Genomic DNA, 20,455 nt, shown 5'->3' on the forward strand with positions numbered 1-20,455 from the left:
TTCTGATTTATTTCGCTTAATATGATAACCTGTAGGTCCATCCACGTTGCTACAAATGGCGTTGTGTCGTCCTTTCTCATGGCTGAGCAGTAGTCCATTGTCTGTGTACCACATCTTCTTCATCCATTCATCTGCTGATGGGCTTTTAGGTTGTTTCCATGTCTTGGCTACTGTGAGTAGTGCTGCTGTGAATGCAGAGATGTACGAGGGATGAGTTTTGTCTGGGTATATCATGTCCAGGGTTACTGGATCATATGCTAATTCTATTTTTAGTTTTCTGAGGAACCTCCATACTGTTTTCCAAAGTGGCTGCCCCAACGTACATTCCTACCAGTAGTGTAAGAGGGCTCCCTTTTCTCCATACCCTCTCCAGCATTCGATATTTGTAGACTTTCTAATGATGGTCATTCTGACTGGTGTGAGGTGGTACCTCATTGTACTTTTGATTTGCATTTCTCCAATAATTGGCATCTTTTCATTTGAAAGGCTATGTTTTTGTACCACGTGTTTTGGGAAGACTGCCCTGGCTTCCGTGATTCACTAGAAAGAATAGAAAGGATTCAGCATATCCAAGAGCTAAGATTTGTTATAGTGAAAATATACTCTGCATTGAGAAGTTAAAAACTGATGGGATTTCCCCTTTCAAGTAAGATATAATAAGTTGCAGCAGCCCAGTGTTCCTGTTGCAATAACTAGAAAAAGCCAGATAAAGAACCTGTCATTTCTTTTTTGTTTGTTTGTTTTAAGACACCAGAAAACAGTGGGTAAATGAGAACTACATGAATTTTAACTCCAGAGAAGTCCTTTGGAGGTTACTTGAATAGCATTGGCCACTGTTGATTTAATTTCTGCAATACAGCAAAATGATTCGGACTGGGAACATTTGCTAATTTGGGGTTGTGACTGAAGATCAAGCTTGGCCCACACAGAGAGATCTTACAAGGGGAAAGAAGAAACCAGGAAGGCTTTCAGGAGCTGCTAAGATGGGCATGACAGATTGGAAGCCTGACAAACCCCAAAGATGCAAAGGCAAAAGTTAGAGGGGAGGCTGCTGCTGCTGCTGCTGCTGCTAAGTCGCATCAGTCGTGTCCGACGCTGTGCGACCCCATAGATGGAAGCCCAGCAGGCTCCTCTGTCCCTGGGATTCTCCAGTGGCCTGTAAAAGGCAGACTGAAATTTCCAAGTCTCATTTGTGTTTAGAAAACAAGGTCCCTCTGAAACAGGAGGTCTCCAGCAAACACACACAGTTGTTGTTGTTGTTGTTGTTGTGCGGTCACTAAGTCATGTCCCATGCTTAGTGCCCCCATGGACTGCAGCGTGCCAGGCTTCTCTGATCTTCACTATTTCCTGGAGTTTGCTGAAACTCATGTCCATTGAGATGATGATGTCCTTCAACCATCGCATCCTCTGTTGACCCCTTCTCCTCCTGCTCTCAATCTTTCCTAGCACAGTCTTTTCCAATGAGTTGGCTCTTCACATCAGGTGGCCAAAGTACTGGAGCTTCAGCATCCATCCTTTCAGTGAATATTCAGGGTTGACTTCCTTTATGATTGACTGCTTTGATGTCTTTGCTGTCCAAGGGACTCTCAAGAGTCTTATCCAGCATGACAACTTGAAAGCATCAGTTCTTCAGTGCTCAGTCTTCTTTATGGTCCAACTCTCACATCCGTACACGACTACTGGAAAAACCAGAGTTTTGACTATGTGGACCTTTGTCAGGAAAGTGATGTCTCTGCTTTTTAATGTGCTGTCTAGGTCTGTCATAGCTTTTCTTCCAAGGAGCAAGCATCTTTCAATTTCATGGCTGCAGTCACTATCCACAGTGATTATGGAGCCAAAAAAAATAAAATCTGTCACGGTTTCCACTTTTTCCCCATCTATTTCTATCACAATAACTTTCCCTCTGAATTAAGGTTGAACTCTGCAATACATATTTTGACATAGTATGTTTTAAAAATTGTTATATTTATTCATTTTTTAATAATCTGCATACTGCTGCTGCTAAGTTGCTTCAGTCGTGTCCGACTCTGTGCGACCCTAGAGACGGCAGGCCACCAGGCTCCGCCGTCCCTGGGATTCTCCAGGCAAGAGCACTGGAGTGGGTTGCTATTTCCTTCTCCAATCTGCATACTAGCAAAGCATATTTTTTAATTTCATTAAATCTTTTGTTATTAGCTTCTAACTTTATTTCATTATGGCCAGAAAACAGTCTTTATGCAACTGATCCTTTGTAATTTATCAAGGCTTTCCTTTTGGCCTTTTACGTTTTTGTCAATGTCCTATACAGACTTGGAGAGAAAATGTTTCATCTAATAGATTTAGACAGGTTGCCTTATCCAGGGTGTACTTAGACAGAGCAGTGACTGAAATCCAGGTCTTCTCATTTCAAATCTGTTATTTTCTGATATACTAAACCCTAAAGACTGTTTTATCTTCCCTGCCTCCCAATTTCCATATCAATTGTCAAAATTAACAAGATCTACTCATTGTGGACTAAGAGAATTGCTCTCCTTAAAATTCTTTGTGGGTTCTGCAGTTCAGAAATGCAGAAGATGCTTCAGAATTGCAGCTACATATTCATAGTAGAAATGAAAGGAGTGTAACTTGGGCAGAAAGAGAATCCTTTTCTCCTTCAGAGAAACAATCAGATAGTGTCTTTCTCCGGGGAATGGAGATTTTGTTTTAGTATTTTGTAAGACATAATAGTACAGCTGAAGGATTCTGACTATGGTTTGGATTTTGACTCTTCCACTTAAGCACCATGTCATTGGAAAAGACCCTGATGCTGGGAAAGATTGAGGGCAGGAGGAAAAGGGGACGACAGAGGATGAGATGATGGGGTGGCATCATTGACTCGATGGACATGGGTTTGGGTGGACTCCAGGAGTTGGCGATAGACAGGGAGGCCTGGCATGCTGTGGTTCATGGGGTTACAAAGAGTCGGACACAACTGAGCAACTGAACTGAACTGAACTGAACTTCGGTATCATTACTGAAATTGTTATTAATAAAAATAAAATGTAGTACTGATGGTGATAATGGAAACTGTCATTTATTGAACATTAACTAACAGACACTGCATGAAATGCATTATGTACGCAGTATCCTTTGCCCATAACATCTTCTTTATCCATTCATCTGTTGATGGACATTTAGGTCTTGGCTATAGTAAATAGTCCTGAACATAGAGAGTACATGTATCTTTTCAAGTTATAGTTTTTTTCCGGAGATGTGCCCAGGAGTGGGATGGCAGGATCATATGGTAGCTCTATTTTTAATGTTTTGAGGAACCTCCCTACTAGCCTCTATTCTGTACCAATTGACATTCCCACCAAATCTGTAGGAGGGTTCCTTTATATCCACTCTCTCTTCAGCATTTATTATTTGTAGACATTTGATGATTCTGACTGAAGGTGATACTTCATTGCAGTTTTGATTTGCATTTCTTTAATTGATGATGGTTAGTATTTTTTCATGTGCCTTTTGCCATCTATATGTCTTCTTTGGAGAAATGGTCTATTTAGATCTTCTTCCCACTTTTTTGATTGGGTTGTTCATGTTTTTGATAAATCAACTGTACCTCAATAAAAATAATTTTTTTAATGGCCTACATTTTGAACTACTGAATTAGGGTGACCCTCAGTGAGATATAGCTTCCCTTGTGGCTCAGCTGGTAAAGAATCTGCCTGCGTGTTGGGAGATCTGAGTTCAATCCCTGGATTGGAAAGATCCCCTGGAGAAGGGAAAGGCTACCCACTCCAGTATTCTGGTCTGGAGAATTCCATGGACTGTATAGTCCATGGGGTCACAAAGAGTCAGACACAACTGAGTGACTTTCACTTCACTTCAGTGAGGTACTAAAGAGGACTTCCCTGGTGGTCCAGTGGTTAAGCTTCCATGCTTACACTGCAGTGGGCACGGGTTCCATTCCTGGTCTGGGAAACAAGATCCCAGATGCTATGCAGCATGATTGGAAAAAAAAAAAAAAGAGCCGTCAGAAATGTGGATGCTCCATTAGGCTGTTGCACAGGGTTGGGCCAGTCACCTTGTATCTTTTTGCATAGCAAAACTTGTATAACTTGAAGTATCTTCACCACTGTTCCTTCATATTTAAATAGATGTGATTCTTGGTTGGGATTTTTTTTCTTCAGCACATTGAAATTTTTAGTCTTACTGTTAAAATAACACATCTGCTGTCTACCTGATCTTTCTTTGTGGGTGATCTGGTTTTGGAAGTCTCTTTGCCTTTGCTGTTAATGAATCTGAGTAGTTTTTCTTATCTGTTCTGTTCACTGTTACTGTACTTAGTCTTCAGTCATGTCCAACCCTTTGCAACCCCCATGGACTATATAGCCCACCAGGCTCCTCTGTCCATGGGGATTCTCCAGGCAAGAATACTGGAGTGGGCTGCCATGCCCTTCTCCAGGAAATCTTCCTAACCCAGGGATTGAAACCAGGTCTCGAACCCAGGTCTCCCGCATTGCAGGCAGATTCTTTACCAGCCAAGCTACCAGGGAAGCCCTCTATTCTGTTTAGCACTAAATAAGCCAGTTCAATATGAGGTTTTTCATTTTTATTTAATTATAGGAAACTAGAATTAAATATAAATGTATTTCTTTATCCAGTGTGTTCAGTGGATTCTTCTGACTTTATTCCTGCTGCATGTTTCCAACACGCTCTCTTATACAATCAAGAAACAGATTAAGTAACCAATCTTGAGATGATGAGAGGCTGAAGATTGGCAAGAGTGTGGCTCTTCGGGGGCTGGAAAACGGGTGATTAGGAACATTCTTAAGTGAAATGAAAGCCTGACAGCTGCAAGGAGTCAACCACTCACACATCTGAGTGAGGAATGTGACTGAACAAGTCCAAACAGTAACAAGTCGATCAATTATTAATTTTGATTCCCTCTGTCACTGCTGGTACATGTCTTCAGGTCTACTCAGAATGTGAAATTCCATTCTCTCCCACGAAAAGATTAAACCTGTCTTACAGCAAATAGTACCATATTCCCATATCTCTCGTCATGCACCCTAGTACTGTATAAAGATAATTTGTTGGAAGATGAAGGGGAAAACATAGGAACATAGCAGATAGAACCTTGGTGATGAGACAAATCGGTTAAAGTTAAAAAAGACTCCTGGACCCCACACTCTCAAATGAGTCTGTGCCTGGTTCCCCAGTACAGGTAGTCATGTCAGCAATCTCATTTGATGAAAATTAAGATGAGATTCATCTCATATCTTTCAAGTATCCAGGGAAATACTAAGTATTGGTAATGACAGCAGCAACTAAAATCCTTACTCAAAAATGCAGTAGCAAATAGTTACAGAGTAAGAGGAAAAGTCAAGTAAACTGTTTAATTGCTCTTCTCACCAAAGGTTTTCATGGGTACTGAGAAATGTTAACATTCCCCAAACCTGATTAATTTGCATACCTGTCTTAGATTTTGCTATGTAGAACTAGTCTATGGTAATGAAAATTAGAAGAGTGGTTATCTTGGGGTAGGGGAGGGCAGACAGCCTTCTGAAAAGAAACACCTCATCTTAATCTGGATGGTACCTACACAGTGGATACACCAAACTGAGCATATTTCTTTATGAGATGTTATATCTCAATAAAAAGTAAAAATGAAACTTGGTATGCTTCTGTAATAACTGCTATTTTACATTTAAGTAACTTTTTAAAGCTAAGAAATGAAATCTTCATCTGAGCATGTTAATTGTGTAGGTGTGGATGCCAAGTACTGAAAACAAAGAAGCAGGCATATATTAGTATTTTGTAAACATCCTAAAATACTGCAGAGAAGAGTGAAAGCTGACATGATCCCCCCCACTATCAAAGACCTTCAGATGGAGACTTTTAAGCAAATATTGCAGACAGAGGAATCTAAAATAGTTAACACAGTTCAGTTCAGTTCAGTCGCTCAGTCGTGTCTGACTCTTTGCGACCCCATGAATCGCAGCACGCCAGGCCTCCCTGTCCATCACCAACTCCCGGAGTTCACCCAGACTCACTTCCACTGAGTCAGTGATGCCATCCAGCCATCTCATCCTGTCGTCCCCTTCTCCTCCTGCCCCCAATCCCTCCCAGCATCATGGTCTTTTCCAATGAGTCAACTCTTTGCATCAGGTGGCCAAAGTATTGGAGTTTCAGCTTCAGCACTAGCCCTTCCAGTGAACACCCAGGACTGATCTCACAGGAAGAGATTAAAAAACGAAAAACCCAGAGATATGCCTTGGGGGCAGATCTTTAGATTGACCTTACTGAAGGAGATAGATTCAAAGGGAGCTCAGGAAAAATTATGGACAAATTGATTTAGTCTCTATGGCTGCATCTCCCCACTGGAACCTGTGGACATAGCTCAGGAATTCGAATTTTTCAATGTGTATTCATTTCAATCAGATCTAAACAAAGTGTCTAACAAGCACATTCCAGATCATGTGAATCACCAACTACCATACCATCAAGTACAGATACCTATAAGTATCAACACTTTCAAATTATATTGGGACCAAATAACACCTAGAAAGTCAGCATTTCTCTTGCATCTGGCTGTCATTTGCATGGCATTGTTGTCAAACTCATGTCTCAGGTATGTACCACAGGACTAATTACGTGTGGTATTTTAAGCTTAGTTTGCCACTTCTAAGTCAAAAATAAAATTCTGAGAAAAAGTAAAAATTTGTTTTTATAATTCTTTTAAAATGTATCTCTTAATCAAATCAGTTTAGAATTAAAATCATTACCTAAATTAGGGAGGTAAAATGTATGTAATAGACAAGTTTCCCTAGATTTTAGGTTACCTCTTCTCTGAATGTAGCAGTTATAAACTAGTGATAACAGTGATTCCAAAGAAAGAAAGACCAAAAAGATATCTTCAACTTTACTCATAAATAGGATTCCTTGGGTTTGATTTTTGTAACCACAACTGATGGTAAAGTATTAATACATAGTAGGCTATTTGTGAAGATGTATGGATACAGCAAATAGAATCATAAAAACTTAAGTAGCATTAAGTTAAAAAGCTCAAAACCAAAACTAAGTTTTGAAATAGAGGATAGAATTTAAAGCTAGAAGCACTTATTTAATGTTTTAAATATAAATATTATTGCGTTTCAGGCTTTTCATAATGTATTACTTCAAAGTTCTAAGACTAAACAAATCAAATTGCTAAGACATTACTGAAAAACTCCATCAAACATGCTTGCCTGGAAATGTTCAAGTACCACTTTCACTATACCTCCCAATACATTCAGGATCTGCCTCATAATACAGAATGACTCACTGAATAATAAAGCTAATCAACTATTTTTTCAATACAGTTTGACCAAGTGTTGGAAGACAAGTCCTGGTTTGAAAATACCTTTTCATACAGATGAAGCAGGGAACATGTTTCAATATCATGGAATGAATACATCTGTTCCCCTTGCTTCCTAAACTAACATCTGGAAACTAAAGTAACAGTAAAATGATTAAAGTCATTAAAATCTCAAAATAGAGAACACAACAGATAACACAGGGTTTCAGAAGCTGAAAAATAACATGAATGGTAATATTTAAGAGGCTGGATAACAAGTTCATGAAGTTCAGATTGGGATAGTTTATCAGGCAACCAAGTAAAAATGTGAAGTAGGCAGTTGGAAGCGAGTTCAGAAGATTCTGGCTGGAGATATAATCGGAGTCACCACTACAAAGTTGGTATTTAACACATGTGCTGTGCTTAGTCACTCAGTCGTGTTCAACTCTTTATGACCTCATGGACTGTAGCCCACCAGGCTCCTGTATATGGTGATGCTCCAGGCAAGGATACTGGAGTGGGTTGCCATGCCCTCCTCCAGGGGATATTCTCAACCCAGGGATTGAAACCAGGTCTCCCACATTGCAGGGCCACCAGGGAAACCCATTTAATATATAGTTGGTATTTAAAGCAACAAGCCATCAAGGGAGTTCCAGCCTCTCTTGGGAGATTCTAATGAATCAAATAAATAGCAAAGGAGACTGAGGAAGAGCCAGAGAAGTAGGAAGAACCAGACAAATGTGTCTGCTAAAAACTTGGGAACTACAGAAACTGGTTAGTGGAAATTAAACATCTATATGAAATGCTTCTGAAAGATCAAGTAAATGATCTTTAAGGTCAGACTCAAAATGACTCAGAGGTTACTGGAGACTTAAAAAATCTGAATGGAATGGATTCAGGGGAAAAAAAATGGAAGTGAAACAAGTCAACAGTGAATATAGACTTTTTTTTTTTTTTAATATAGACTTTTCAAGGAGTTCGCTGTAAAACAAGAAATGGGGCGTTTCTGTTGGCTCTAGCTAGGACAGACTACATCCATAAAAGGAAAGGATACATGGGCGCAGGTGCTGGGAGGTTTACAGATGCAACGTTGGCAAGTTTTAGAAGTTCTTTTCTGATTGTTTATAAACTCAAATGAAATAATCATTTGAGACGAATGTAAGAGAATGGAGTAAGAAGCAACCAACTAATGTTATGAAAGTTTGTCAGAGACTGGTAAACATTTCCACTTTAAAGAAAATCCACTGTTGTCTGTTCTTTACATTGGCTGAATATTCTCTCAAAATAGTCTTTCTTCTGGGTCCTACCTAGCTTCCATTGCCCTAAAGCGAAGAGAATCTGATCTACACTGGAATAGGCGTGGCACTGAGAGTAACAACCTACACAGGAATGTGTGCTTCAGGCAGCATTCTGCATTTCTCTTCGTCAGTTTCGTATACATATAGGGCTCCTCTGTTATGGATCCTGTGTTACTTACATTCCCTAAGTCTTATTTTAACCCCTTCTTGCTATAATTTTCAGGGTCTCTTCTCTCTTTTTCTGTTCCTATTTTGCATGGTACCCTGCCACTTCCAATTTCTAGAACCAATTTCTTTTGTCAAGAACCTGTAATTTCTTCCAAAGCCTTCTCTGCATTGACCCAGTGTCCAGATGAAATCTTTATATATATGACATATGTGTAAAGGACTGATACATCGAAATAGCAGTCAAGACTTTTGGCATTATTTCACCTGAGCCATTATTTATCCAAAAAAGCAATCTGATGAGATCACCTTATAACAAATATTTATTTGGCAAACCATGTTATAGAAATAGACCCTAAAAATCAGACTGTTTCTTACTTAAACAATGCGCAGTATCATCCCAGTCTTTCCCCCATCCAAAGTCTACTCCATAACTGAAGTACCAAAAACCCATGATCTGTACTGCTAAAAAGGAAGGTGGGGGAAAAACATTAAACTTCCACAGGAAGACTGTATAAATCTGGCAGTGGTTAAGTACACATCAGCCTGTACCCAAGAGTACTATCGAACCTGAAAAATTAACTGAAAATCTAAATTTACTCTTAATATATGTATTTGCTCTTAATAAGGTTCAAAAATTATGCAATGGTGCTCACTTCAGCAGCACATATACTAAAATTGGAACGATACAGAGATGATTAGCATGGCCCCTGCGCAAGGATAACATGCAAATTCGTGAAGCGTTCTATATCTTTCAAAATACTCTCCGACATAAATCACAGCAGGATCCTCTATGATCCACCTCCCAGAATACTGGAAATAAAAGCAAAAATAAACAAATGGGATCTAATTAAAATTAAAAGCTTCTGCACAACAAAGGAAACTCTAAGCAAGGTGAAAAGACAGCCTTCTGAATGAAAGAAAATAATAGCAAATGAAGCAACTGACAAACAACTAATCTCAAAAATATACAAGCAACTTATGCAGCTCAATTCCAGAAAAATAAACGACCCAATCAAAAAATGGGCCAAAGAACTAAATAGACATTTCTCCAAAGAAGACATACGGATGGCTAACAAACACATGAAAAGATGCTCAACATCACTCATTATTAGAGAAATGCAAATCCAAACCACAATGAGGTACCACTTCACACCAGTCAGAATGGCTGCGATCCAAAAATCTGCAACCAATAAATGCTGGAGAGGGTGTGGAGAAAAGGGAACCCTCCTACACTGTTGGTGGGAATGCAAACTAGTACAGCCACTTTGGAGAACAGTGTGGAGATTCCTTAAAAAGTTGCAAATAGAACTACCTTATGACCCAGCAATCCCACTGCTGGGCATACACACCGAGGAAACCAGAATGGAAAGAGACACATGTACCCCAATGTTTATCACAGCACTGTTTATAATAGCCAGGACATGGAAACAACCTAGATGATCCTCAGCAGATGAATGGATAAGAAAGCTGTGGTACATATACACAATGGAGTATTACTCAGCCGTTAAAAAGAATTCATTGGAATCGGTTCTGATGAGATGGATGAAACTGGAGCCGATTATACAGAGTGAAGTAAGCCAGAAAGAAAAACACCAATACAGTATACTAACACATATATATGGAATTTAGAAAGATGGCAATGACGACCCTGTATGCAAGACAGGAAAAAAGACACAGCTGTGTATAACGGACTTTTGGACTCAGAGGGAGAGGGAGAGGGTGGGATGATTTGGGAGAATGGCATTCTAACATGTATACTATCATGTAAGAATTGAATCGCCAGTCTACGTCTGACACAGGATACAGCATGCTTGGGGCTGGTGCATGGGGAAGACCCACAGAGATGTTATGGGGAGGGAGGTGGGAGGGTGTTCCATGTTTGGGAACGTATGTAAGAATTAAAGATTTTAAAATTAAAAAAATTTTAAAAAAAAGAAAGAAAAAAAGAAAAAAAAGGAAAAAAAAATAAATAAAAAGTGTAAAATATATATATATACAAGCAACTTATGCAGCTCAATTCCAGAAAAATAAACGACCCAATCAAAAAATGGGCCAAAGAACTAAATAGACATTTCTCCAAAGAAGACATACGGATGGCTAACAAACACATGAAAAGATACTCAACATCACTCATTATTAGAGAAATGCAAATCCAAACCACAATGAGGCACCACTTCACACCAGTCAGAATGTCTGCGATCCAAAAATCTGCAACCAATAAATGCTGGAGAGGGTGTGGAGAAAAGGGAACCCTCCTACACTGTTGGTGGGAATGCAAACTAGTACAGCCACTTTGGAGAACAGTGTGGAGATTCCTTAAAAAGTTGCAAATAGAACTACCTTATGACCCAGCAATCCCACTGCTGGGCATACACACCGAGGAAACCAGAATGGAAAGAGACACATGTACCCCAATGTTCATCGCAGCACTGTTTATAATAGCCAGGACATGGAAACAACCTAGATGATCCTCAGCAGATGAATGGATAAGAAAGCTGTGGTACATATACACAATGGAGTATTACTCAGCCGTTAAAAAGAATGCATTTGAATCAGTTCTGATGAGATGGATGAAACTGGAGCCGATTATACAGAGTGAAGTAAGCCAGAAAGAAAAACACCAATACAGTATACTAACACATATATATGGAATTTAGAAAGATGGCAATGACGACCCTGTATGGAAGACAGCAAAAAAGACACAGATGTGTATAATGGACTTTTGGACTCAGAGGGAGAGGGAGAGGGTGGGATGATTTGGGAGAATGGCATTGAAACATGTATACTATCATGTAAGAATCAAATCGCCAGTCTGTATCTGACGCAGGATACAGCATGCTTGGGGCTGGTGCACGGTGATGACCCAGAGAGATGTTATGGGGAGGGAGGTGGGAGGGGGGTTCATGTTTGGGAACGCATGTACACCCATGATGGATTCATGTCAATGTATGGCAAAACCAATACAATATTGTAAAGCAAAATAAAGTAAAAATAAACATTTTAAAAAAATAACTAAATAAAATAAAATAGTATGATCATATTAAAAAAATTATGCAATGGTACAGTTATATTATATAACCTGATATAATCAAAGTAGAGTGAAAATGTGGATTTTAACACCAATACAGATCACTAGATGTGAACAAGAACTTTTTGAAGACATTCTTGTAGCTCCAATTTAAAACAAACATTCAAAACTAGAATCTTCAGAATTTTCTAGTATCTTGAAAATCCCCATCTTCTCTTTAACCGGTCCTGAGGCATTCATTTGATCTAAGAGAAAAATAAATAAACAGGTATTCAAAAAAAAGTGTAAGAACTTAAAAAGAAATCTCCTCTTATTAGAACGAGAACTGGCCTCCAGGGAACAAACGGAAACACCAGCTTGCTAATCAAAATCACTTCTGCTGAATTTAAGATATACCTAGCAATAAACAACACCAATGTGAATTATATTCTCAGATATATATATACACATGTATTTTTTTAAAGCCCAATTATGGTTAGTTTAAAAGCAGGAACGCAAAACACCATGAAAATGTATCTTTATACTCCCATAGCTAATTTGAAATCTTTTATATTTTTGTCAACATGATAGCTATTGAAATGAAAATACTTCTGGTTTTAATCTGCATTCTCGGATTTCTAGGGCGACTGAAGCATCTTTTTACATTCAATGGTTGTTTCTTTCATTCCTGGTAATTGTTTGCTCTTAAGTTGTTCAGTTTTCTTGTTGATATTTATTTATGTATGATAATCATTTCCTGTTTGCTATGTACTGCAGATATTTGTGGTTTGTCACTTACCTATTTATGGTATTGTTTTTACAGAAGCCTTTAATAAAATCTATTAATCTGTTCATTTAGTTTGAGAGTTCTGTATCCTATCCTAAAACCCTACAGATATTTCCCTATTTTATAAGTTAAATGTTTTGCTTTTAAAGTTTTGATGACAATTTATCTAGAATTTATTCTTGAATATGATGAGATTTACCATTGTTGATACAAACTGACAAACCATGTTTTACTGATTACATTTTTTACATATTGAAGTACAAACAAGAAATGCAGAGAGTACATATACTGAAGGGTTAATAGGGTAGCAGAGATGTGCCTGCAAACGGGTCTCTCTGCTCAGGCTGAGCGTCCTTGCATACGAGGCGTTCTGCCAAAGAGTCTGGACACAGCCTTGAGTTTAATGGTCCCTTGCAAACGAGGGAGCATTCCCTTCTTGAGATAAGAAGGAGATGAGGGCTTTGGGCAGACTCTTCAGTAGACAGAGATTTCACTCCCCTTTGCCATACGATAACATGTATGCACCTGCACTGTACTGAAAAGGCTTATTCTTACAGTCTGGAATTCTGCCTAAGGAGGGCTTTATAATAATAAACAGCAATTAGTTTGCCCAGTTGTTCCTCTGGCCAGAGTGGTGTCCTGTCTGTCTTTTGTATGTCTTGTATGTTTTATGTCATTTCACTCATAACCTCCAGAAATCTCCTACAATATACTCCTTGTTTATGTACAGAATATTGTGTTTCTGGCTGTTAGAAAGAGACTGTGCATTTGATGAATGTATCAATGAATGGAAGGAAAGCAGAATGGCTGGATAGACAGATGGACAAAGGGTAGGCACACATGCTATCCACTTAAATCTTATCTTAACAGGTATCCTTCTTTCAACAAACATTTATTGAGCATCAGCACTATACCACACACTTCATTAAGTATTCTCATACTATAGCTGCAATTTGATATTTTCAAGTTCAATCTTTTTCTAGAAACACACATATATTCATTATATTTTCTGTTCCCAATCTGATGGTCCAACATGTTTCTTTCCATTCTCCACAGCCTCTGTTCTCTGCTTTAAGTATATTTACTCTTCATCAACCTTGAAGTTTCAAAGATTTATAACAGAGTTTCTTTTGTCTAAGATGAACATTTCTTACATTTTCAGAATGCAGCTCAAACTTTCTTTCTGAATTTGAAAGAACTGGGTCACCTCTCCAAGCTTCAGTAATCTAGCCCAACAATGATGATGTACTGAGGGGAGGGAAAGTCTATGGGCACTGTGATTGCTGTCCCACATCATGGACAAAAAAGCATTTTTACCATCCTTAGTGTGGGGAGGAAAGTTCCAGCTGATGCCCAAAAGGTATCCTGCTCTTGGAAGTGATGAAGAAAATCAGCTTGTGCTACCTACTGAGAAAGCCATGAAGTACTTGCTCTTCTTAAAGTTGCCACTCTCATCCAGGAAGTGGCCAGGGTCAAACACCTCTGGGTTGAGGAATTCTTTGTGATCATGTAGCACAGAAGTCAGCATTTTTTTTTTTTTTACTTTATTTTGCTTTACAATACTGTATTGGTTTTGCCATACATTGACATGAATCAGCCACGGGTGTACATGAGTTCCCAATCCTGAACCCCCCTCCCACCTCCCACCCCATATAATCTCTCTTGATCATTCCCGTGCACCAGCCCCAAGCATCCTGTATCCTGTATCGAACATAGACTGGTGATGCATTTCTTACCTGATAGTATACATGTTTCAATGCCAATCTCCCAAATCATCACACCCTCTCCCTCTCGCACAGAGTCCAAAACTCCGTTCTATACATCTGTGTCTCCCTCGCTGTCTCACACACAGAGTTATCATTGCCATCTTTCAAATTCCATATATATGTGTTAGTATACTGTATTGGTGTTTTTCTTTCTGGCTTACTTCACTCTGTATAATAGGCTCCAGTTTCACCCACCTCATTAGAACTGATTTAAATGTATTCTTTTTGATGGCTGAGTAATATTCCATTGTGTATATGTACCACAGCTTTCTTATCCATTCATCTGCTGATGGACATCTAGGTTGTTTCCATGTCCTGGCTATTATAAATAGTGCTGTGATGAACACTGGGGTACACGTGTCTCTTTCAATTCTGGTTTCCTCGGTGTGTATGCCCAGGAGTGGGATTGCTGGGTCATAAGGTAGTTCTATTTGCAACTTTTTAAGGAATCTCCACACTGTTCTCCAAAGTGGCTGTGCTACCTTGCACTCCCACCAACAGTGTAAGAGGGTTCCCTTTTCTCCACACCCTCTCCAGCATTTATTGCTTGCAGACTTTCGGATCACTGCCATTCTGACTGGTGTGAAATGGTACTTCATTGTGGTTTTGATTTGCATTTCTCTGATAATGAGTGATGTTGAGCATCTTTTCATGTGTTTGTTAGCCATCTGTAGGTCTTCTTTGGAGAAATGTCTATTTAGTTCTTTGGCCCATTTTTTGATTGGGTCATTTATTTTTCTGGACTTTTTTTTTTTTTTTACTTTATTTTACTTTACAATACTGTATTGGTTTTGCCATACAGTGACATGAATCAGCCACAGGTGTACATGGGTTCCCAAACATGAATCCCCCTCCCACCTCCCTCCCCATAACATCTCTCTGAGTCATGACCATGCACCAGCCCAAGCATGCTATATCCTGCATCGGACATAGACTGGTGATTCGATTCTTATATGATAGTATGCATGTTTCAATGCCATTCTCCCAAATCATCCCACCCTCTCCCTCTCCCTCTGAGTCCAAAAGTCCGTTATACACACCTGTGTCTTTTTTGCTGTCTTGCATACAGGGTCGTCATTGCCATCTTTCTAAATTCCATATATATGTGTTAGTATACTGTATTGGTGTTTTTCTTTCTGGCTTACTTCACTCTGTATAATCGGCTCCAGTTTCATCCATCTCATCAGAACTGATTCAAATGTATTCTTTTTAACGGCTGAGTAATACTCCATTGTGTATATGTACCACAGCTTTCTTATCCATTCATCTGCTGAGGATCATCTAGGTTGTTTCCATGTCCTGGCTATTATAAACAGTGCTGCGATGAACATTGGGGTACATGTGTCTCTTTCCATTCTGGTTTCCTCGGTGTGTATGCCCAGCAGTGGGATTGCTGGGTCATAAGGTAGTTCTATTTGCAATTTTTTAAGGAATCTCCACACTGTTCTCCATAGTGGCTGTACTAGTTTGTATTCCCACCAACAGTGTAGGAGGGTTCCCCTTTCTCCACACCCTCTCCAGCATGTATTGCTTGCAGATTTTTGGATCGCAGACATTCTGACTGGTGTGAAGTGGTGCCTCATTGTGGTTTGGATTTGCATTTCTCTAATAATGAGTGATGTTGAGCATCTTTTCATGTGTTTGTTAGCCATCCGTATGTCTTCTTTGGAGAAATGTCTATTTAGTTCTTTGGCCCATTTTTTGATTGGGTCGTTTATTTTTCTGGAATTGAGCTGCATAAGTTGCTTGTATATTTTTGAGATTAGTTGTTTGTCAGTTGCTTCATTTGCTATTATTTTCTCCCCTTCAGAAGGCTGTCTTTTCACCTTGCTTAGAGTTTCCTTTGTTGTGCAGAAGCTTTTAATTTTAATTAGATCCCACTTGCTTATTTTGCTTTTATTTCCAGTATTCTGGGAGGTGGATCATAGAGGATCCTGCTGTGATTTATGTCGGAGAGTGTTTTGCCTATGTTCTCCTCTAGGAGTTTTATACTTTCTGGTCTTACATTTAGATCTTTAATTCATTTTGACTTTATTTTTGTGTATGGTGTTAGAAAGTGATCTAGTTTCATTCTTTTACAAGTGGTTGACCAGTTTTTCCAGCACCACTTGTTAAAGAGATTGTCTTTACTCCATCGTATATTCTTGCCTCCTTTGTCAAAGATAAGGTGTCCATAGGTGTGTGGATTTATCTCTGGGCTTTCTAGTTTGTTCCATTGATCTATATATCTGTCTTTGTGCCAGTACCATACTGTCTTGATGACTGTGGCTTTGTAGTAGAGCCTGAAGTCAGGCAGGTTGATTCCTCCAGTTCCATTCTTCTTTCTCAAGATTGCTTTGGCTATTCGAGGTTTTTTTGTATTTCCATACAAATCTTGAAATTATTTGTTCTAGCTCTGTGAAAAATACCGCTGGTAGCTTGATTGGGATTGCATTGAATCTGTAGATTGCTTTGGGTAGTATACTCATTTTCACTGTATTGATTCTTCTGATCCATGAACATGGTATATTTCTCCATCTATTAGTGTCCTCTTTGATTTCTTTCATCAGTGTTTTATAGTTTTCTATATATAGCTCTTTAGTTTCTTTAGGTAGGTATTTTCCTAAGTATTTTATGCTTTTTGTTGCAATGGTGAATGGAATTGTTTCCTTTATTTCTTTTTCTGCTTTATCATTATTAGTGTATAGGAATGCAAGGGATTTCTGTGTTGATTTTATATCATGCAACTTTACTATATTCATTGATTAGCTCTAGTAATTTTCTGGTAGAGTCTTTAGGGTTTCCTATGTAGAGGATCATATCATCTGCAAACAGTGAGAATTTTACTTCTTCTTTTCCAATTTGGATTCCTTTTATTTCTTTTTCTGCTCTGATTGCTGTGGCCAAAACTTCCTGAACTATGTTGAATAGTAGCAGTGAAAGTGGGCACCCTTGTCTTGTTCCTGACTTTAGGGGAAATGCTTTCAATTTTCACCATTGAGGATAATGTTTGTTGTGGTTTTGTCATGTATAGCTTTTATTATGTTGAGGTATGTTGCTTCTATTCCTCCTTTGGAGAGTTTTAATCATAAATGGATGTCGAATTTTGTCAAAGGCCTTCTCTGCATCTATTGAGATAATCATATGGCTTTTATTTTTCAATTTGTTAATGTGGTGAATTACATTGATTGATTTGTGGATATTGAAAGTCCTTGCATCCCTGGGATAAAGCCCACTTGGTCATGGTGTATGATCTTTTTAATGTGTTGCTGGATTCTGATTGCTAGAATTCTGTTGAGGATTTTTGCATCTATGTTCATCAGTGATATTGGCCTGTAGTTTTCTTTTTTTGTGGCATCTTTGTCAGGTTTTGGTATTAGGGTGATGGTGGCCTCATAGAATGAATTTGGAGGTTTACCTTCCTCTGCAATTTTCTGGAAGAGTTTCAGTAGGATAGGTATTAGCTCTTCTCTAAATTTTTGGTAGAATTCAGCTATGAAGCCGTCTGGACCTGGGCTTTTGTTTGCTGGAAGATTTCTGATTACTGTTTCAATTTCCGTGCTTGTGATGGGTCTGTTAAGATTTTCTATTTCTTCCTGGTTCAGTTTTGGAAAGTTGTACTTTTCTAAGAATTTGTCCATTTCTGGACATTGTCCATTTTATTGGCATATAATTGCTGATACTAGTCTCTTATGATCCTTTGTATTTCTGTGTTGTCTGTTGTGATCTCTCCATTTTCATTTCTAATTTTATTGATTTGATTTTTCTCTCTTTGTTTCTTGATGTGTCTGGCTAAGGTTTGCCAATTTCATTTGTCCTTTCAAAGAACCCGCTTTTGGCTTTGTGGATTTTTGCTATGGTCTCTCTTTTGTTTCTTTTGCATTTATTTCTGCCCTAATTTTTAAGATTTCTTTCCTTCTACTAACTCTGGGATTCTCCATTTCTTCCTTTTCTAGTTGCTTTAGGTGGAGAGTTAGGTTATTTATTTGACTTTTTCCTTGTTTCTTGAGGTATGCCTGTATTGCTATGAACTTTCCTCTTAGCACTGCTTTTATAGTGTCCCACAGGTTTTGGGTTATTGTGTTTTCATTTTCATTCATTTCTATGCATATTTTGATTTCTTCTGTGAAATTGTTGGTTATTCAGAAGTGTGTTGTTCAGCCTCCATATGTTGGCATTTTTAATAGTTTTTTCCTGTAATTGAGATCTAATATTAATGCACTATGGTCAGAAAAGATGATTGGAATGATTTCAACTTTTTTGAATTTATCAAGGTTAGATTTATGGCCCAGGATGTGATCTATCCTGGAGAAAGTTTCATGAGCGCTTGAGAAAAAGGTGAAATTCATTGTTTTTGGGTGAAATGTCCTATAGATATCAATTAGGTCTAACTGGTCTATCGTATCATTTAAAGTTTGCGTTTCTTTGTTAATTTTCTCTTTAGTTGATCTGTCCGTAGGTGTGAGTGGGGTATTAAAATCTCCCATTATTATTGTTATTGTTAATTTCCCCTTTCATACTTGTTAGCATTTGTCTTACATATTGTGGTGCTCCTATGTTGGGTGCATATATATTTATAATTGTTATATCTTCTTCTTAGATTGATCCTTTAATCATTATGTAGTGGCCTTCTTTGTCTCTTCTCACAGCCTTTGTTTCAAAGTCTATTTTATCGGATATGAGTATTGCTACTCCTGCTTTCTTTTGGTCTCTATTTGCGTGGAATATCTTTTTCCAGCCCTTCACTTTCAGTCTGTATGTGTCCCTTGTTTTGAGGTGGGTCTCTTGTAGGCAGCATATATAGGGGGCTCGTTTTTTTATCCATTCAGCCAGTCTTTGTCTTTTGGTTGGGGCATTCAACCCATTTACATTTAAGGTAATTATTGATAAGTATGATCTCGTTGCCATTTACTTTACTGTTTTGGGTTTGGGTTTATACGCCCTTTTGTGTTTCCTGTCTAGAGAATATCCTTTAGCATTTGCTGGAGAGCTGGTTTGGTGGTGCTGAATTCCCTCTGCTTGTCTGGAAAGCTTTTGATTTCTCCTTCGTATTTGAATGAGATCCTTGCTGGGTACAGTAATCTGAGCTGTAGGTTATTTTCTTTCATCACTTTTAAGTATGTCTTGCCATTCCCTCCTGGCCTGAAGAGTTTCTATTGAAAGATCTGCAGTTATCCTTATGGGAATCCCCTTTTGTGTTATTTGTTGGTTTTCCCTTGCTGCTTTAATATTTGCTCTTTGTGTTTCATCTTTGTTAATTTGATTAATATGTGTCTTGGGGTGTTTCACCTTGGGTTTATCCTGTTTGGAACTCTCTGGGTTTCTTGGACTTGGGTGATTATTTCCTTCCCCATTTTAGGGAAGTTTTCAACTATTATCTCCTCAAGTATTATCTCATGGTCTTTCTTTTTGTCTTCTTCTTCTGGGACTCCTATAATTCGAATGTTGGAGCATTTCATATTGTCCTGGAGGTCTCTGAGGTTGTCCTCATTTCTTTTAATTTGTTTTTCTTTTTTCCATTCTGATTCATTTACTTCTACCATTCTATCTTCTATTTCACTAACCCTACCTTCTGCCTCCGATATTCTACTATTTGTTGCCTCCAGAGTGTTTCTGAGCTCATTTATTGCATTATTTATTATATATTGACTCTTTTTTATTTCTTCTAGGTCCTTGTTAAACCTTTCTTGCATCTTCTCAATCCTTGTCTCCAGGCTATTTATCTGTGATTCCATTTTGATTTCATTTTCACTATCAATATTTGGAATTCTTTCTCAGGTAGATTCCCTATCTCTTCCTCCTTTGGTTTGGTGGGCATTTCTCCTGTTCCTTTACCTGCTGGGTATTCCTCTGTCTCTTCATCTTGGTTATATTGCTGCATTTGGTGTGGCCTTTCTGTATTCTGGGAATTTGTGGAGTTCTCTTTATTATGGAGTTTCCTCGCTGTGGGTGGGGTTGTATCAGTGGCTTGTCAAGGTTTCTTGGTTAGGGAAGCTTGTGTCGGAGTCCTGGTGGGTAGAGCTGGATTTCTTCTCTCTGGAGTGCAATGAAGTGTCCAGTAATGAGTTATGAGATGTCTATGGTTTTGGAGTAGTTTTGAGCTGCCTGTATACTGAAGCTCAGGGGTGTGTTCCCGTGTTGCTAGAGAAT

The 20,455-nt window shown here is 38.6% G+C and overlaps 1 protein-coding gene across 1 annotated transcript in view; it reads right to left on the reverse strand.

Moving 5' to 3' along the window:
- Positions 11,945–20,455, reverse strand: part of LOC108634010 (cytochrome P450 2C42-like) — a 40,602-nt gene continuing 32,091 nt past the window's right edge. The window contains exons 6-7 of the mRNA XM_018041128.1: positions 13,965–14,089; positions 11,945–12,039 (exon numbers count right to left, since the gene is read on the reverse strand). Coding sequence (XP_017896617.1) covers positions 11,945–12,039; positions 13,965–14,089 — 220 coding nt within the window. The remainder of the gene's footprint in view (positions 12,040–13,964; positions 14,090–20,455) is intronic.

This window comes from Capra hircus, chromosome 26 (assembly GCF_001704415.2).
Source record: "Capra hircus breed San Clemente chromosome 26, ASM170441v1, whole genome shotgun sequence".
In the NCBI taxonomy this organism is placed as follows: domain Eukaryota; kingdom Metazoa; phylum Chordata; class Mammalia; order Artiodactyla; family Bovidae; genus Capra; species Capra hircus.